Source organism: Zeus faber (assembly GCF_960531495.2).
Source record: "Zeus faber genome assembly, chromosome: 3".
NCBI classification, from domain to species: Eukaryota; Metazoa; Chordata; class Actinopteri; order Zeiformes; family Zeidae; genus Zeus; species Zeus faber.
The window spans coordinates 29,423,643-29,441,338 of NC_137190.1; the positions used below are offsets into that span (position 1 = coordinate 29,423,643).

Genomic DNA, 17,696 nt, shown 5'->3' on the forward strand with positions numbered 1-17,696 from the left:
TCGCAAAGTGGAAAAATGTTTAATATCACAAAAAGGCCCTGCACCGGGACTTAACCAATTCATTTAAACGTGTAATGGAGACCACGCAAATTGACTCCAAAGACGGTTATGCCAGTTTTTCCAGCTTGCACTTTCATACGTTTTCCATCTCCAGGCCGCTGTCCAGGTGGTCCAGATGCCTTGTTTTAAGATGGCGACATGGATTGTAAACAGAAAGCCGTCGACACCGGATGCAAAGTAGGACAGTAAGCGAACTTCGACCCCGGACGATTCTCGCACCCCGAACCGGCGACGTCCGCTTCTCGCTCCCAACACTTCCGTTTTGGAAGAGGTGCTGTGGAATATGGAGGGCTTCTAATTAGCGAATGAAGTTTGGTGTTGGGCGCCCGTGCACCGACGGAGGGGGGGCCAGGAGATAAATTAGGCGGTGGCAGCTCCAGCCTCTTAGCGTGTCAGAAGCGCTGACAGAACGGGCCAATTATAGAATTGCTAATTCCTCTGTTCGCCAGCTCCGGATCTTGTGGCACCCTGGCACCCCTCCCGAGACTTTTCCTGAAGCTTGAACGTCACACACCTTGGTAGAGCGGGCGAGCGGGCCAGCGTGCCCGCCTGGCCTGGCCGGAGAAGCCGTGGTCAAGACGGAATTTTAATCACGAATGAATGGGACTAGATTCAAGCAAAAGGAGGCCGAATTTCTATTGCAATACATAGCGTGTCTGGATTTGAAGGGAAGAATGAACAAAGCCCTGCGGTCTTCCACTTCAACTCGAGCCCTCAGACGGGCAAAGAAGAGCCAAACAATCCTAAAAGGTCACGAGGAAGAAGAAGAGGAGGGCTCCAAAGATGGATCTTCCCTCCGGGTTGCTTAGTTGTGTGTTAAGTGGGCAACGCATTGGATGGCCCCCATGGCACAGTATGGATACTATGATAATCCACTTGGATACTACTGTGTCTGTGATAAAACTGTCCCCACTGAGCTGCATAATTGATAAATAATTAGGGTGTGTGTATCTATCTGTGTCGAAATCAAACATACCGTATATGCGTGATTTCAATACTGCTCGCCATTTGGCTTGTTTGTCATTTTTTTCAACAGCTTGAACAAACACCCCCATGGGCCATCTAATAGGGTTGACCACATAAAGTCACAGTAGGCGGAGCCGTCCATTCAAACCAATTTTACGCCATGACAGAGAGGAATGGGCTCTGTGACCTCCGTACCCTTGCAGCTGTAAACAGGAGACGCTTAATGAAGCGGGAGGGAGAAGAAGATGGTTCAAAACGTACAGGGATTTAGATTGAACTGGTACGTTCTCCCCCTGCTGGGATCAAGCAGGGGAAGAAACCTGTCGCGTATCAAGTATTGATGGGGAGAAATTAAAGGTTGCGGAGCGCGTAGCTGATCGGCAGATGTAAAAGTCCTTTACGGAGTCGCCGAGGCAGCGGCATTAACTACGCGGCATCGGACATTAACAAGATGAAAAAGCAAACATTCGGGGAAAACACATCTTCGGTCGGGGGCCTCAAAGGCTCTGTTTGTACTCTTTTGCTCGCACCAAAGGCCACGTCGTCACACCTTTGCAGATGTTTAGATCGATTAGCAAGTCGTCCCAAAATGCCACGGCCAATTTTGAAGATTGCCGTACCTTAACGGCTCCCTGTCAGTCTATTGACACAGCCCGTTGGTTAATCAATTTATTTCAATATTTGGAATATCGATTCAGTGTCCTTACAGAAATACGGCCTGGAAGGAGGTGACACGGTGACATTTGTTAGGCGGTAACTCATTTTCTTAAAAGATGAGTATTTGGCAGTCTTGTAGATTGCCTTTTCTAAAGGTGTATGGGACGTTGACATTGTACTCTGTTTTCCAACAAATTCAAATAATTGCCTCGACATACTTGTGCATATGTGTCTGTGTGTGTGTGTATGTATGTATGTATGTATGTATGTATGTATGTATGTATGTATGTATATGTGTGTGTGTGTGTATATGTGTGTGTGTGTGTGTGTGTGTGTGTATATATATATATATATATATATATATATATATGTGTAAATAAATAGAATCCGGTAAGTTCCCTGATTTGCAGTCATTGAAACGCATGGTATCAGCACAGCCACTTTCAATAATGCCTTTAGTCTTGTTGAGTTTGACTTTAATTGTGTTTTGCTGCCACTTCTACAGACAGTGTGTGACACTCTTTGCGTTTGACACTCATCTGTCATCGGGGTGATTCATAGGATACAAATTTTTAAGTTTTAAGAAGCTACTTTTATGTCTTTTTTTTTTTTTTTTTTTTGGTCGCTTATTGTCCTTAGTGTGCTAAGGGACTATTTGGATGATGACCAGACATTTTACCTTTGTCCTAACAGCGGTGAGCACTTTGTGTGCCGTGGGAAAATAATTTTACAGGCAATTACAGGCAGTTGCACTCACATTGCAACTATAAGGTAGCTACTCATTTGTGGTGAGTAAAGTTAACAAGTGGGAAAAAAGATTTATATTGCGTGTTTAGTAGGGAAGCATCGATCAAGATGCTTTTTTTTGGGGGGTTTTTATCGTCGAGAGATAGACAGAGAGAGAGAGAGAGAGAGACTGGCGGAGAGCTTCAAAGCCCTTGATGGTTCTGAATCTCCTCATAAGTGGCCAGATAATGTCTGCTTGGGAAGGCCGATGAGATAGCAGGGTGAAAGTAATGATGTTTTGTTGTGGCTGATAAGACGTTTTACCACCCGTGTCTCTGCACAATGAGGCCCTTGTACGGGGGGGACAATAAAACACAGGGCTGTTAGATGGGAGGACCCATTAAATGGCCATAAAACTCACACCAGATCAGATTGTTTCAAAGGGAGCTTTTGTTACCGGTGCGGAACAAACAACCAGGTGAGGTTTTTTTAATTGTGGAGGGAGTGGGAAACTCATAAAGCTGGATTTTTTTTTTCCAACTTAGATATGGATTTACACCATCATCAGGGGATTAGGGGATCAGGGAATGTGAATGAAGAAAAGCCATTTTCTCGATCTGATCACTATGCGGGTGGACAAAAGAGCCGAGTTACCGAGTAAACCATTTCTTTGTAATGAACAGCCGTCTAATCTCCACCCTGATAAACTCCTGTGGACCCCGGTTATTTCAGCGTAATTAGCTTTTAGATGATAAAACGTCGGACGAGGACCGCCACTGCAGTTTCCTACTTTAAAAGAAAACTGCATGTATCCTCTTCCCCAAGTGCTGACACCCACCTGTTGGGATGGAGGGCGAGAGGGAGGATTTTTGTCAATAGTTTGCTTATATTGTGTTGCTTTTTGTCTTTTATGCACCAACCTCACCAAGCCCCTTTCCTTGTATGTCCAAATACTGTATACTTGGCAAGATAAAATAATTCGGAATTCCGAGAGAGACTTCAAGCAAAACAAAGAGACCAAAAGAAAAGAGATTCACATCCAGCAGGCGAGATATCATATGGCAAAGCTCAATATTAGTTAATAAATGATGGGAAGAGAGGGAGGTGAAACTCTAATAAATAACCTTTATCTCCTTAATGTGCCGACATTAATTTAGGTCTCAAGGTCTGGCAAAGAGCGACTTGATTTATGGTCCGCCTCTAACGGTGTGGGAATTAGTGTAATTACTGCATGCTTGACGGAGGGCTGATTCTCACTCCATAGAAAGCTCATTGTGCACCTCTGGCATTTATCAGGGCTTGGTGCGATGCGCTGTGTACACGTCCTGGTGGGAAAGTTCAGGTACACTTCCTCCAGGATCCCAACAGGTGGACGGAATAACAAGTCACACGAGTACACGCACACACCCACGCACACACATACACATGCACTCTATCTATCTATCTATCTATCTATCTATCTATCTATCTATCTATCTATCTATCTATCTATCTGTCTATCTGTCTGTCTGTCTGTCTGTGTATATATATATACTGTATATACACTTCAATTACAGTAGCCTGCAGACTATGCATGTATGCATTGCATTCTAATAATGCATACTACATGTAATCCAAATGTGGGGTCTTTGAGCTTTTATTACATTATATTCCAAAGCAAATATCTTGCTTTTGGTTTCGATATATTTATATTTAGCTGAGACGACCGCAAATACTAGATCATCAATAAAAGGCTTTTAGTGCATACAAGCGATGGCACCTCTTTTTAAAAGGCGTTTAAACCCATCAGTGCGGCAAAATCTGTACTATCAACACTTGAACCAATTAGAAGAGACAGAGACAAAAGATGGACAGACAGACAGATAGATAGATAGATAGATAGATAGATAAAAACAGTAGGCAAAATAATAATAAAGCAATACAATAAAAAATTAAATGGCAATATATGGAAAAAAAAATGATATGGAAAATATACAATAAAGCCAACAGTTAACTCTTAACTTTTTAACTGCTTTTGGTGCTTGAGCACATTGAATATCAAGTACTTTGATACACTGATGAATGGAGGGCTTTTATTTTGATCAGCGGTCTGTTTTCTCAGGGTATTTCTTAGAAAAACTATAGAATATTGCTACTTCTTCCACCGTCGGACGACGCAGTTCCCGGCAACTCGACTTCCCTGACCCTGACGCATCCCAGGTCCCCATATTATCCCTTCGGAATCTCTCAAGCACCATTTATTTCACATCTGGGATGTTCCCTGGTGCTACCTGTTGTAGACACAGAGCTCCTTATCAGGCGCTTGAACAAACCACTGCGAGGCAATGACCCGTTGGAAGCGTCTGGTAGTGCTGACTGGGTCGGCGGTGGGCCCGGAGAGAGCACACTTTGATGGGTTATATGACAGGGCGATCGCTCTCAAAGCTGCGGTAATGATTGAAAAATATGTCCATAATTGCAGATAAGCTCTTTAATGATTCAGAAAACTCCCGCTGGCCGCCGTGTTCAGTGACGCGGAATTGATTGATAAAGTTTGACTTTGTAGTGCAAACACAAAGGGCCGGCGGCTTCTTTGAAGCGATTGTCCTGGAGTATGAATGGTGTCACTGTTCGCTTTCCAGTGTGTACGTTCGGTGAACGGTGCAGTGTGTGTGTGTGTGTGTGTGTGTCTGTGTGTGAGAGAGAGAGATTTTTCAGGATATGAATCCTACCTATCTGCGTATAAATACATCCAGTTTCCTTCTTCAAGAGAAAATAACGTGTCTGCTAAACTTCATTTTTGTCAAAAGCTTATTTAGCTGCCAAATATGTACATTCTTCTTACAGGCTTGTCTTGTGTTTTTCTTTAAAGGAGGAAAAAAAAACGTCAATCTAAAAGGGGCAAAGTAAAGATTTTACAATACGTTTTGAATTTCGAAATCACAAACTGATACACATAGCACCGAGCTCAGAGAGAGTCAGTTTGCAGTCAATCAAATCTAATCAAATCTGAATGACTATAACCACAGCTGCTCTGCCTTCATGCCAACTGCGATCGGATCCACCTGATAGGCCTATACTAGATCCACCCATTTTAAATAGGTAGGAATCGGGAGGAATGAGTATGTAACATTAAAGGGTAGTTTGCTTTTTTTTCCCACCCAGGCCTTATTAGTGTTGGCTCCCATCATTTATAACCGTTAACCATACAGCTATAACCATAGCACAGCCTCCATCAGCGCTTTACTATCAGGCAACTTACCACTCTGCTGCAAATTCTCACTGTGCTTAAATGCACTCCAATGGGGCAAACGTTTCAGCCTTTTTTCAACTTTAAAATAACTTTTTTGAAAAATGGGAAATTATAGTCCCCGTGTGTCCTAGCATATTTCTTTGCATGTTTTTGAATAACACTTATATCACATTTTATCTTAAACAATTAACAAACCAGTGTGAAGCAACAGTAGGTTGTCGGTAGGAAGCGACGCAACTTCCGGTTTCTAGTCTCTTCGGTTAGCATGGACGTAGCCTAAAGGTATATGTGAAATATAGTAAAACACCCCAAAACCTGATAAAATGCTCTTATTCCCCTGGGGCTATAAGACTGCCTGACTGCACTGTGGGCTTCCCGTTTTTTAAAAGGAGACTAAAATGCTCAATAGTTTTCCCCATTGGACTGCGTTCAGTGAATTTGTACTATCAACAGTTAGAAATGATGGGAACCAACTTTTTAATAAAGCCTGGGCTGAAAAATAGCAAACCTATGCTTTAATTGTGTAGGACTGCTACGGATTTAGATTCAGATAAAACACAATTTATTGACTTGTGTATAGTCCGTTGTGAAGATACGAGAATAACGGGATCAAAACAACGTCATCAACAGTCACTCAGTCAGTCTGTAACATCCAACTCATCAGATATTTGATGTGCATGTTAATCTTTGCCGTGCATCACTCTTTTCTACGGCATGCCTCGTCTCAGACACACTCCCTTGTCCACGTTTGAAGGACGACGGTACCGTGCAAATAGAGAGGATAGAGATGCCCGCACATGGGGAGCCGACAGGAGAGGCAACAACGCCACTTCAGGCATGGATTCAATTTAATTTGTCCACCCCCGTCACCGCGACTGACACAGGGGTTGCCTGGCCGTTGAAATCACTTTCAAATCATAAAAGCAAAGGAATGAGGCGAGAGGGGAAGAGGTGGAGGGAAACGGAAAGCGCTGATTTCCCTCCAGCAAATCACCTCCATATCAGAGCGGGGGACAGGCTGTAATCTGTGGTAAGGATCTGAGGGCGGGGCAGGTGGACCCCGCCACCTCCCCAATCTTCTGGAGGTCGAGCATAACAACACGCATCCATATCTGCATGCACAACACACGCAAATAGCTCCAGTGGGATGATTGAAACCTCCATTTCGGTGTTTTACCATCCTCTCCGCCACACCATGGGTTTCAATTTGTGCCGGTTTAGGACTTTTGATTGGAGCTGTTCGGATTGGGCTGTTATCTCCCGGTGACCCGTTCCCATCTACACAAATTGATGTTGTTTTATGTCTTGATCTCGATCTTGAAAAGCGGTTATGTGTTTCCAGTAACAGATTGCTTGGCTTGAAGCTTGATGGCTAGAAGTAATAGGCACATGGTTAACCTGGCAGATTTCTGGAATTGGTCACACATTTTTGGGCTTTTTACTTAGGCCTTGCCTTAAATGGAAACCGATAACTGTCAGACTCACCCGCCCCTGGGGGAAAAAAAAAAAAGGTGTAGGTAACCCTAACCCTAACTGCCTGTAATTACATAACTTCAACCTTGCTGACAATATGTGCAAAACAACAATAAAAAAAACATTATCATTTGTGAGGTTGGTGTATATACAGTATAAATACGTCGATTTTTTTTTTTGGTGGGCAAAAAAAAAATCGAATCTTAATTTAATGAAATGAAAATAAAATAAAATACATATTTTTGCTGCAATTCTTTCGAGGACCCCCTACGGGGCCGCGGAACCCCGTTTGGGAAGCGCCGTGTTGGGGCGTAGTTTTCGCCGAGCGCCACGCGGCCGAAAAGCCTTGAGGCCAACGGCTAAACGAGAGAAAATTGAAAAAGGCTCAAAAATAATTAGTGCGACGCTACTAATTTCCGTTCGGATTGCGAGAAAAGTCAAATGCTGTGGCAACGGAGCAATTAACTCACAGCCCTCGACGCTAAATCATTAAGTCCTGCACTTTTATACGGTTTGTGTGTAATTCTTGCTCGTAAAATTTAATGGCGTCTGCATGGCCTTGGTTTAAGAATTAAGCAGGCCATCATAATTAGGCTGCTGATTTAACTGGCCCTCGTGAAATATCCTTTTCGAAGTTAAACGAACCCGCAACCAAACAATTGTCCATGTATGAAATTCAAACGATACCACTTATAACGTAACTATTCAATTTTCCAAAAAGATATAGAATTTAGCAAGATATTATGATCAGATCATCATCATCATCTTTTCTCAATATTATCGAGGAAGAATGAGAACATGTTGGCGTGTGTTTCAAAACATGTGTGGGGCGCTTCAAATGCATCCAAATATATTGTGATATATTTAATTATATTTTTCAATATATCTCAATATGTGTTTATATCGTCTATAGGTTTATGTTCTGTCAGGGAACTCGAACCCATAACAATTAGAACACTTGAACGCATGAAGTACACATGTACCAACAATAATGTTTTATTTGTATTAACGACAGTACGAGAAGTAGGAAGACTGATAATAATACATAATAGATATTATTTATTTATTATTTATTAGTAGCATTCTTCTCCTTCTCACTATATTATTATTATTATTATTATTATTATAACGTAATTATCGTCACCATGATAACCATAATCAGAATATTAATAATATAATAATATTTTATATAATAATAAGAATATATTAATATTAATTCATTTCACAAGGCTCAAATACACTTTACATTAAAATCACATCGAATCAACCAATGCAACATTTCTTTGTTGTTATTTTTACTGTTTTTGAAAAGGTATCTGTGGCAAAACAACGGGGGATTTGCCAACAGCCTAAACAGATCTAATCTTCTAATGCACCCCATACCTCTGGTGAAGGTGTTTGCAGGGGTTGAACATTACCTCACTCAGAGTGCTTTCCGGGAGAAAAACGAGCGGGTAATTAGCTGATTAGAAGCCCGTCAACAGGAGTCGCCCGTCAGAGCAGCCGCTCCAGCCAATCACACCCACCACAGCCCCGCGTGGGTGGAGAATAGATGGGCGATGGAGTCAAAAAACTCCCGCTATCGTTAGTTAAGTTGCTATTAAATACAGACGGGGAGGCGAGCCTGCAGCCTGCACCACAACCCAGATAACCTTACAGAACAGAATAGACTCGGAGAAGTGTGTGTGTGTGTGTGTGTGTGTGTGTGTGTGTGTATGTTTGTGTGTTTGCGTGTGTGCGTGTGTGTGTGTGTGTGTGTGGTGGGGGGCTGTGTGGAAATGAAACCATTGGGTTGTCATTGGGGGTCGTTTTGTTAACACTGATTTTGGTTCAAAACATTTTTTTCTTGCTTTTATCATCCGAGTGCAAATCATTCTGCATCATGGGATGGTTTACCTATTATTAATCATAGGTGAGGGTTGCGCTGATTCGCCCGGCAGGACTTTAAGACGATATTTGAGGGATATTTGAGTCTTTCGCTATATAATTGGATCTACACTATGCGTGTGCACTGACAAGTGCGCGTCTGCAAGGTTTTTCCTCTTTGAACAACTCACCAGCCATGGAGAAGTCCAAGAACTTCAGAATCGACGCTCTGCTCGCAGATGAGACCCACCGGGGCACCAGAGAGCTCTCCCCGGGCCTGAGCAGTGACAGCCCGTCCAGCAGCCCGCTGTCGTGCCGGCGGGGGGACACCCCGTCGCCCCGCGGCGCGCACGGGGCAGCGCACCTCCAGACCGGACTCATTCCTAAGCCGGGTCTCCTCAACCTCCCGCACCCGGGCTTGGCCTCATTGCCCCAGGGCGGGATCCCGGGCATGTACCCTGCTCCCATGTACCCGATCTCCGCTCTGGGCGGCCAGCACCCGGCGTTTGCCTACACCGGCTTTACTCAGCTGGCGCAGCCGTACCCGGAGCACCTGAAGGCGGCTGCGATGGCGGGGTCTCTCCCCCTGGAGCACTGGATCCGAGCAGGGATCATGATGCCCCGGCTCCCAGACTACAGCTGTGAGTACTAGATATATGCTCTTATTTTGAAAGTTAGAGCAATACCCGGCTTTTATTTTAGGAGCCAAAACAATTCATAAAATTCACAACATGTGTCTACATACACTTGTATACTTTTTTTTAAGGATGCACGAATCAGGAAGTCATATAAACTAAATAAATCTATTGTGTGTGTGTGTATATATATATATATACACATAAATATATATACACACAATATATTCAAGAATAGAGAGCTATGTAATAACGTATAAATTGTCATCTTATCACCACTTATTGTATGGAAAGTTGTTTGATCGTCCAACTTCTTAAGAACTACCGCCTCGTGGTGTTAAATATTTGCTCCTTGTTGCACCTTGCACGCACACATACACACTCATGCACACACGCACACACACACACACACACACACACACACACACACTCACACACACACACACAAAGAAATCAGGTTCATTATTTATTATCCCCAGATAACCGCAAATTAATGTCATTTCTGATTGCCACAATGGCGGTTATTGTTTATTTTTACAATAGATTATTATTATTATTATTGTTATTATTATTATTATTATTATTATTATTATTGCTTTTGTTGTTATTATTATTATTATCATTATTATTATTATTATTATTATTATTATTATTATTATTATTATTATTATCAGTAGTAGTAGTAGTAGTAGTAGTAGTAGTAGTAGTAGTAGTAGTAGTAGTAGAAGTAGTATAACAATAGCTCATATATTATTTTTATTATATATTATATATAATGACTTTGGACAGTATACGGCTTTATTTATATTATTATTATTTAAATTGTTATTATTATTCCTTGTTTTGGTCGTTATTCTTAGTGTAATATGGTACTGCTGTCTTTTTTGCGGGTTGTTATTGCTCAGTCAATAAGCCTTTATCATTTTTCTTTTCTAATCTAATTTCTAAATCTATTTTTCCCGCAATAACAAAACCGTTATTTGGGCCCTGTGACTTTAGGCCATGGTTTCTGCCGATGAACAAGACACTAATAAAATATTTACTGTACATATTCATATTTTATCTTTCGGGATACATCATTTAATAAATGGAGTGCGCTTTTGGAAATCGGTTGCCTAAATCATTCAATGGACCCGCCAATAACAAAACGGTATCAATTGGGTACAATAAAGTCACGACATCCCTTTTTCAACGGCAAGACATTTTTTATTTTTTTATTCAAAGAGTCATTTTAGAGAAGGGCATAGTGGATATTTGATGTTATTATAGGCTGGGCAGATCTATTTACTTTTGTTCCGTCCACTCCTTAAAAACCACATGCCCTCACTTTACTTCTCACCTGTCCATCCCGTTTTCATTCTGGCCGATTTATTTCACTATAAATGCCAACTCGATGGAAATTGCCTTTGTGTGACGAAGAAACTATAAACAAACACCTAAAACGCTCCGTAGTTCATCAATAAAAATCCCAAAAGCATTCATTGAATTTTCATTAAGTTAATGGCGTGGCCGCGTTTTTATGGCTCCTGAGCGTCAACAATAAACTGGAGTAAAGCTGTTATAGTTAATGATGAGACACAGCGCGGCCATATGCGTGTTCCCTCCCACAAAGAAAAAACAACATATTGAACTTCCCATGTCCTTGCCGTTATGAAAATATGGCCATTGGCAGTTTCCAACCAAACCATTTGGTACCAATGTGTGACGTCAAACGTCAAAAGTTTAAAGTTGTAAGGCGTGAGATTATTCAATGTTTTTTTCAATGTTATTCATGTACTAGTGATATCTACCATCTAATAGTACATAGCTGCCAACCTGAATTTGATTAAGAAGCGTAGCGAGTTGTGGTCAGTAAACTGAGGATATGGATGAACATTCGTAAAAACAACCGCACCCTCAGATGAAATAATATTCCCACTAATAGTGACCAAGAAAAAAAATCAAGTATACCTTATTAAGCAGGCGTACTTTTGAGAAAATAAGTGACGTCTTGTATTATATATGAACGTATTTGTGTTATATTAGTATTCGAATGGTGTAAATAAAGTAAGAAAAATACTTTATAATATGAAAAATACATTTTGGGTTTATGGATTTAGCAAAGAATATGTCTATTCGATTTATGTAAAAGGTTCATTTTCATGTACTGTATGGGCATCATCTGACTTCTCATCTGTGCCCCCCAGCAGCTTCCCAGTCTGGTCTACTGGGAAAGTGCCGGAGGCCCAGGACGGCCTTCACCAGCCAGCAGCTCCTGGAGCTGGAGAACCAGTTCAAAGTCAACAAGTACCTGTCCAGACCCAAGCGCTTCGAGGTGGCCACCTCGCTCATGCTGACCGAAACGCAGGTAGGAGGTGGAGAGACAGAAATGAGTTGAAATAGAAATGAATAAATTAATAACAAAACAAATCATAGCCTTTCTTTTTGATTTAAAGAATGTCCTGTCTTGCTGCTCTAAAAGATTCTACAAAACTATGACTCTGAATAAATGTCCCGAGGTGTTTCTGTTGAAAAGAAAACAGGCTTGTGAAACATGATTTAAATGTGATTCTGCTTTTGTCGTGCTTATGTGTTTTTGTTGAAATGCTGCCATTCGTATTGATTTTAAGAAAAGGTTTGGTGTGAGGCTGCTATAGAATCAAATGTGGTTCGGTAGAAATGAAAAACCAAACCTTAAAAACATTTGTTGTGCTGCATTTTGCTCGAAAATTCAGAGTAATATTCTGGATTGACACACATTCATATGCACGTGCGTGCGTGCGTGCGCGCGCACACACACACACACACACACACACACACACACACACACACACGCACACACACACAAAATAGGTAGAGGTGGTTTATGGAGTCATCTACAAAAACCTTTAACAAAAAGATTTCTTGGGATTTTGTAGATTTAAAACAGCATAGAGAGTGTAAATCAGGAGATGAATAAACAATATTTAAATTTTTTTTTTAAACAGCATTAAAGCCATTTTGGATTATTAGGACGGTAATCTTTGTGGACAAAGTGATGGGATATCAGATTATGAGGATCATATATGTCTCCTGACGATGCCAATGTGCTATTGGCACTCTAATACTCCAGTAACTGTGAACCCTATTATCCTCCCTATGCTGGTGTTTCTCACCAGGTCAAGATCTGGTTCCAGAACCGGAGGATGAAATGGAAACGCAGCCGCAAGGCCAAGGAACAGGCCAGCACCATGGCCCAGACGGAGTCGGAGCGGCTACGCAGCAAGCAGGGCGCCAGCAAACCGGACGAAAGCACCCGTTCGGCAAACCTAGACGACGGGGAGGAGGTCGAATTGGATGAAGGCGAGGACGAGGACGTCGAAGATGAGGACGAAGAGGAAGAGGCCCAACGTCGCGCTTTTCCCCTCGCCGTGAGGTCCGCAGACTTTGCCCACCGGGCGGCCGACCTCGGCTACAACCCCCACAGCCCGTTCTCCGATGAGGAGCTGGAAGGGGTGCAGGTGGGAAGCGACAGAAAGACGGCAGCGGGACTAATAAAATAACAGTCTCTTAGTGTTAGTGACAGAAGGACCAGTGGAAAACTCGGGGGGGGGGGGGGGGTTTGTCACTTGAAAAAGTGGAAACTGAGCTCCTCCGCGGGTGCAGGTCCTCTCTGTGATGGTTATGTGTTCAGCTGAGGACCACTGAGGATCTGTTCCAATGTGTTTGAATCACAAGCCCTCGTTGTGTTCATACCCAACTCAACTCGTAAAAAAAAAGTCATAAATACACTTACCCGATTAAGTCATACAGTTGTGTGCATGTTTGTGTAAACCCCCCATGGAGACACACACACACACACACACACACACACACACACACACACACACACACACACACACACACACACACACACACAGACACACACACACACACACACTGTTGTGCTGGTATCAAAGTGAGGACCGACTAAATACATTTGGTGAATGAGGACCCGTGTTTCTGGTGCACATCTAAACTCAAAAATCAAACTGTCAATTCGGAGACTGTTGTTGGATAAAACCATATTTCCCCACTGTACATTACTTAGCATGCCAGGAGTCTTTTGTTTTGTCCCCCATTACACAAGTCATTGTAATCACCTTTGCGTATTTTTTTGGCCCCGCCCAACCGATATGCTGATTGACAGCCTGAAGTCCCGCCCCACTCTCTATCCTCAGTGAGGGCAGAATGTGAAGTGAGCCAAGTTGACTGTAGTGCATTCTATAACAGACAGATTGATGAGCAGAGAGAGACATTAAAGTTTGGCCAGCCTGGGTACCACTGTGACTGAAGATATTAATGGACATAAACGTGCAGTACATCCCACTATAAACAATTGTGCATTTTATGTAAATACTGTTATGATGTTTTGTCTCGTTCTGTTTGTTTTTCGAGCGTTCAGGTTGTTTATGGATTCGGTATTGTTATTTACATGTAAATGCATCTAATTTATATGAGCTGAGGGCGGATTGCAAAGTGAAATGTATTTATCTGAAACATGTTTGCGGTGTAACTGTGGAATAAAAAACAATGTGGAAAAAAATGTGAAATGAAGGAAAAAAAAAATAAAGTTTGGAAAATATAAAGGGATGACTTGAATTACTTTTACGTTGTGTCTTGCCAAAACACATACAAACAACTAACAGCAGTTGGAATTATTTTATCTGTTATTTTATCTATTTTATCGGAAAACTGCCTTATGAAGTACACAGAAAAATGTTGAAGGGTCTAATGGCAACTAATATTACACGTAGGACGATCATATGCATATTTGTACTGACAGTTAAGCCACAATTAAATAAAACCCCAACTCTGCACCTCCATTTTCCCTCGCTGTCTTCCATAGCAAATAGAAACGGCATACATGTTAAATATGAGTCCTCTGTTTTAATTTATGGCCAATGAATTGCTGGTGTTGGGTTTAATGATGGCCTAATAATTAAGTTAGTGAACAGGAATTACGGCAATCAGGGTCTTATGTTGATGTCATGGTCCATTTCAATTTCCCAGAGACTGGGATCTGTGGGAGGATGAGTGTGTGTGTGTGTGTGTGTGTGTGCGACCGAAGCAGAGTATTTTATTAGGCGCCCATTAAAGGGCTGTAATTAAAAAGCAGATTGGGGGACGTTGGCAGTACAGTGTGACTTGTCCCCTCACTAGACCTCAGCCACATGGTATTTATACAGTGATTAAATGCATTCTTAACGGGCCGGGCAGAGACGGTCATGCAACAAGACAGAGAAGGCGGAATTGATTGTAGTTAGAGGGCAGATGTATTGTTTGTCACTCATCTGCAGTATGTACTAGCTATGTCGAGGCTATATGTATGTTTAAATGAGGTAGGATGGAAGAATTTCTTAACAAGTACTATATCAGGGGTGGTACCATAAAACTATACTGTACTAATAGTACAGTCTGTTTCATCTCTTTTTTACTACTTGTACTTTAAAGTGTCAAACTATATATTGTAAATGGAATATAAACAAGACATTATTGCATCAAAGCGCACCGTAAAATATTACACATAAAACACAAGATTAAAGTAAATTATTTTTTGTCTGTCAAGCAGATTTGATGATGTTGTCATCAAGGCATTTTGAGTTGACATATCTATTGTTGATATGTCTACTGTTGCGGTGGGAACACTTATAGAAGTCCTCAGAATGGAATGAGTGGAACTGAACAGTGAGAAATATAACAAATCAAAATAGACCTTGACTATTTGTGACTGAGTGAATGTATAGGCTATGCATTTCAATGAATAATTGTTTAAAATAAAGTCACATTTTCAGTCAATCATTGAATTTTAAGTCCAACTTTAAATCATTTACGCTTTCCGTTGAAATGTGACTCTCCGTGCAACGATTTAAAATATTTTTTGATGCCATCATTTAAGACATTTCTTGAGCTCCAATTAATGTTTACTGAAGGGTTGCCAAGGGGCCAAATACATGGGACTGGATTAGAAGACCCAATTTCAGGATTAACAGGGACATGCTGTTTTATCATGAAGGAACTACATGAGAACTACTCTGTCTGTCCAGGATATCTTTACAAGCACCGGTTTGAAGTCAAATTACTTAATCTATCAGGCTGGAGGTATGTTTTTTTAATTAAAGGCATAAAAAGAGCCTTGCCTACATGCTGTATAATAATGTTTGGAAAAATAATGAAAACCTTGCAGACTAGACACCTCTCAAATCGCATCTCTTGATTGAGATGGTAGTTTCGTTTGATTAAAATGTGTGTGAATCGGCTCATTTGGATGCGACAGGACAATGACATGCAACCCTTGCACAGTGGAAAACGTTTGATAAATTATAAATATAATTGATCAATTTCTTATGTTTTATTCAAAATTTGACCATTTCAATGAACAGCGTGACAGAGCGTAAAGAAACGCTCGACGACCCCATACTGCTCCCTCCAACCCGTAATGCAATTTGCTGATAGTTAACTGGACACGTGTGAGTGAATCGGTATATTGAAAAATAAAATAAAACAAAATTTAAAAAACGGCCTCGTCGCCTTCTCCTAATATGTCAGCTCAACGAATTTCAGACCATTTTGAAAGTTGGCTCAAAACAAACCAACTAAATATCGATAATAAATATAGCTGCTGGCAGCAATGCACGGGGGTCCAGGTTAGTCGCAGCAATTGCACCAATGTGAAAACAAACCCAAAAACAGAAATACACGGTAACCAACGTATTGCTACACAACGTAAACTGGAAACCCAGCACTAGTTACAAATGTTACCGTGGACAGTGGACTTACGTCTGGACCAATCACTGGCACTCACGTCACTGCATGTTGCTCGTCTGGTGTTCAGTTTAAATTCCATACCTGAAGAACGGTGTTTTGAGAATTACGATCGCTCCTGGACGACGCTGTGCGGGTTCATCCAATTGTAATAAGAACTCTCAGCGGTACGAAAATGTCTTCCTTGAACGATTATAGTGTCAAGGGTTTTGTAAAACGTAGCGCAAGTTACAGTTTTCCAAGGTTTCCTTTAAACGCAAGTTACAGTTTTCCAAGTTTCCTTTAAACGCAGCCCCCGGCCAATGCAGTCTGTCTAGAGCTGCATTTAAACGTGAACTCTCATGAAAATCAGATCTAGACATTGTCCGGAGTTGCCCTTTCACACATGTAGCACATACCCGGAGATTGTCCGTGTCAAACGTGTTCAGCGTGTAGAGCGTGCAGGAGGCGGGACTCGACGCAATAACGCATGACGTTGCAGAGTTTTACGGCACACCCAAGATGGTGGACGATAGGGCCGCAGATAATTTCTCTAATATCCCGTTTGAATTTGAATTAAGAATTTTGAACTTCTCCAAACTCCTCCAATCAAAGCTAATAAAATCTGTGGATGTATTTCATTTACTCGGTTTCCTGCTGCTGCTCCGCTGTGGAGCAGATCGCACATTGCTGCTGAAAAAAATCCCGTCCCGGCACGGTCCGCGAGCCGGTGGTTGGGAACTTCTACGCTCGGACATTCGGTGATGGTCGGGTTTATTTCCCAGTTTTATCGCCACTGTGGAATTACGGGACATTCTGGTGAAATGCGCACTCTCCCTTGTACAGTGAGAAACGCCGGAGGAGAGGGAGACGCGCCGTTGCAGGGAATATTTCTCTCTAATGCGCGTTCGCTGGACAACTGGATGAACTTATGAGCTTTATTGCTCATCACATGTGAATTGATTCGCTAACATTAGCCAAAACATTTATAATCAATTATTTATTTATGAATGAAAAATTCACAATCGAATGGCAACTTCAGTATTCAAATCGTGATTTTTTTATTTTTTTTTGCATGTATTTGGACGTATCCGAATATGTAGGAAAGCAGAAAGGAGTACGAAGCAGATACGCTCCGTGCATGAAGTTTCGAAGGTAAAATGATCCTTCTTCACCCCCTGTGTCGCACTCCCAATTGGCTGGAGGGAAATGGCTTCTGACAGACAACGCTTGGACTTGTATAGCCTCAGATGATGATGCCACAAAGCGGCCTGCTCTCAAAACTAATGAAATTACGACGGTTATTCACAAATTTCCGATATTGGTCCAACTCGAACGAC

At 41.7% G+C, this 17,696-nt stretch overlaps 1 protein-coding gene across 1 annotated transcript; it reads left to right on the plus strand.

Moving 5' to 3' along the window:
- Positions 1 to 9,176: 9,176 nt before the first annotated feature.
- On the plus strand, positions 9,177 to 13,281 carry mnx2b (motor neuron and pancreas homeobox 2b; the record flags this gene model as incomplete). Its single annotated transcript, XM_079997331.1, has 4 exons — positions 9,177 to 9,621; positions 11,805 to 11,962; positions 12,753 to 13,094; positions 13,240 to 13,281. The coding sequence occupies 4 exons, from the start codon at positions 9,177 to 9,179 to the stop codon at positions 13,279 to 13,281; spliced, it is 987 nt and encodes a 328-aa protein (XP_079853457.1).
- Positions 13,282 to 17,696: the final 4,415 nt, after the last annotated feature.